Source organism: Arachis duranensis, chromosome 6, assembly GCF_000817695.3.
Source record: "Arachis duranensis cultivar V14167 chromosome 6, aradu.V14167.gnm2.J7QH, whole genome shotgun sequence".
Classification (NCBI taxonomy): Eukaryota; Viridiplantae; Streptophyta; class Magnoliopsida; order Fabales; family Fabaceae; genus Arachis; species Arachis duranensis.
This window is the reverse complement of record NC_029777.3, coordinates 97,998,214-98,001,082: the sequence shown is the minus strand read 5'-3', so window position 1 is coordinate 98,001,082 and position 2,869 is coordinate 97,998,214. Positions and strand designations below refer to the sequence as shown.

The following is a 2,869-nucleotide window of genomic DNA, read 5'->3' as shown; positions in this document are numbered from 1 at the left end:
ATCCCTAGTTAATTTTATTTATTTTTATATTTCTGTTCTAAAATATTCATATATATATATATATATAATATTTTATTTGAATTATATTATTTTATTAATTTTATATTTTTTAGAACAAAAAGGTAGAGAAAAATAGAGATTGAAAGAGAAAAGAGAGAAAGATAAAGAAAAAGGAGAGAGGAAATTTGTTAATTTTAAAAGAAAAATTTTATTTTAATTATAATGAAAGAATATCTTGTGACACATTTTAGTTTGTCAAATTAGTAATATAAATTATAAATTATATATAGAATAAGAAGAGGAGAGAGATAAATAAGAGGATGTAAAAAGAAAATTTATTAATTTCGAAAAAAATATTTTTTTTAATTTTAATGAGCGTCATGTGATACATTTTGGTTGTTAAATTAGTAATATAATATAATTATATTTTAATTTTAGTTGTAATTAGAGAATGTTATATCGTACATTTTAGTTGTTAAATTTGTAATTAGTTATTGATAATAATATATAAAAGAGATAGAGTGAGTGAAGGAATGAGAGAGATAGAGAAAGGGAGATAGAAAAAAAGAGATGACTTTTTAATTTAAAAAAATTAATTTTAATTATAATAAAAAAATAATATGTGATATATTTTAATTATAAAATTAGTAATATATATATTTTTAACCCTAAATTATGGAGTCTAAAAAAATTATTGTTTGTTATTGTTGTTATTAATTATTATGCAACTCCTGTAAAACTTTTGTGATGTTTTAATTGTACTGTTGGATTTTGATTTATCCTTAATGACAATATTAAAAGAGATAGACTGAGTCTGTGTAGATTTTTACTCTCTCTTCTGGGTTAAGTGGCAAACTAACATCCGAAAAACAATCTATTAACTTTTTTTCTATATTTGAATTACCTTTCGGGCAGCGACGAAAGCGATAGGACCAAAGAAACTTTACAACAACAATATGAAACCGTAAGTAATCAATTTACGTGTGTGTGTATTTATATATATATAAGTAAAGGTTTTCTCAATTGATTGAAGTATGAATCACTATATGATTATAATTATATAGTTAATATATAGCTGGCACTATAGTAAAAAAAAAATTGGTCATAAATGAATATTTTGGTGATTGATGCATAGGTTCGTGAGAAAACATTATCTTGGGCAGGAAAAGGTTCTCATGTGATGCAATATGGAAACAAGAACTTCACAAATGATTATCTAGTTACCTATATTGGTGCCACCGGCGTGAGTGAGACTTCAAATGCATATTCCTCTTCTATCCCAACACTACTTGTCAACCAACGAGATGCACTTTTACTCTATCTTACCCACAAGGTCATCATTTCTTATATATGTCTTCTACTTATTATTATTATATATATAGTAACAAATTTTATATTACAACATACATATTTTTCATCATTTCTTTAACAAAATAATTTTACCTTGAAAACAAACGGAAATTATTCAAGCGGAAGATTTTCAGCACTCTTATAAAATTCAGCTTTGTGATCAAATAAAATTTCAAGTGTTGTACAAAAAATTTAAATTTAAAATAAACTTTGAAATATTTTTAAAATCTCTAATTATATCTCAATTATTAAAGATATAATTATTTATATACAATCTTCTATTAATTTGAATTTCTGAAAAGAAGTAGTTTCATTACTTAATATAAAAAAATTTTGGAGATCAGTAATTTTAGTATTTTTGGCCAAATATGTAGTTAGCATAAATACTAAATTATTTTTAATAAAAAATTTATTAATTTATGTGTATAAATTCTGTAAACTATATTGACTTATGTATATTAATTCTGATAAATATATGTACAAATTATATATTTCTTGTGTGTATGTAAATATATATGTAAATTATTACTAATCAAGGGCTGGATCAAAATAATAATATTTGCTAATCATATAGTATTACTGAATTAATATTAAAACTTTTATAATTAAAAGGACAAGAATTTCATACTTATTATCTAAAAAAATTTAACATAAATAAATTAAAAAGAAATGTTCCTTTGTGATTTCAGTTGGAAAATGCTCCGGATGGATCTAGTGAGAAGGTGGAAGCTCAAAAAATGTTAGTAAATGAAATAGCTGAGAGAGAGCATGTAGACAATGTTGTGAAGAAGATTGGAGATCTCTTGTTTGGTGAAGATAATAGTGCAACGTTGATGGCAAGTTATCGTCCATCAGGCCAACCTCTTGTAGATGATTGGGACTGTTTTAAGAATTATGTAAGTCAAAAACTAAAATAAAATTATATATAACGTAATCTAATAAAATTAATTATTTCGTCACTATTAAATCTGTTGCTTTCCACCAATCACACATATTCATATAATTGTGCTTTGCTTCCATATCTTGCAGATAAAAATTTATGAAAGGTATTGCGGTACCTTGTCAACATATGGAAAGAAATACACAAGAGTTTTTGCTAACATGTGCAATGCTGGTATTTCCGAAGATAAAATGGTTGCAGCTTCTTCTCAAGCTTGTCCCTAGCTAGGAGAACCATGGTTTCTTAATTTCACCCTCTTGTTATTAATAATGTAATAATAATGAATAAGTTAATAAAGGCCACGCAATGTAAGAAGAGTATAGATATATTTTTATTTTTTTAAATAAAAGAGAGAAAAAAAAAAACAAAAAAGGTAGCCAAATTAATTGGCTGGTTTTATATTAAGCTAATAAGATGATGAAGCTCATTCTAAGACTGAAATTATTTTATCGGTAATGTTAGAGAAACGAAAAATAATTAATCTAAACAATTAAAACTTATTTTATTTAGTATTTATTTGTAAAGTGCATTAAGTAAAACTAAAAATAATAAATTTTGATCATTTTTTGTTAATATTTT

The 2,869-nt window shown here is 24.1% G+C and overlaps 1 protein-coding gene across 1 annotated transcript in view; it reads left to right on the top strand.

Moving 5' to 3' along the window:
- Positions 1 to 2,514, top strand: part of LOC107494903 (vacuolar-processing enzyme) — a 6,381-nt gene extending 3,867 nt beyond the window's left edge. Inside the window, exons 5-8 of the mRNA XM_016115943.3 lie at positions 916 to 964; positions 1,136 to 1,333; positions 2,040 to 2,246; positions 2,380 to 2,514. Of these exons, the coding sequence (XP_015971429.3) occupies positions 916 to 964; positions 1,136 to 1,333; positions 2,040 to 2,246; positions 2,380 to 2,514 (589 nt within the window). The remainder of the gene's footprint in view (positions 1 to 915; positions 965 to 1,135; positions 1,334 to 2,039; positions 2,247 to 2,379) is intronic.
- The last annotated feature ends 355 nt before the right edge of the window (positions 2,515 to 2,869 follow it).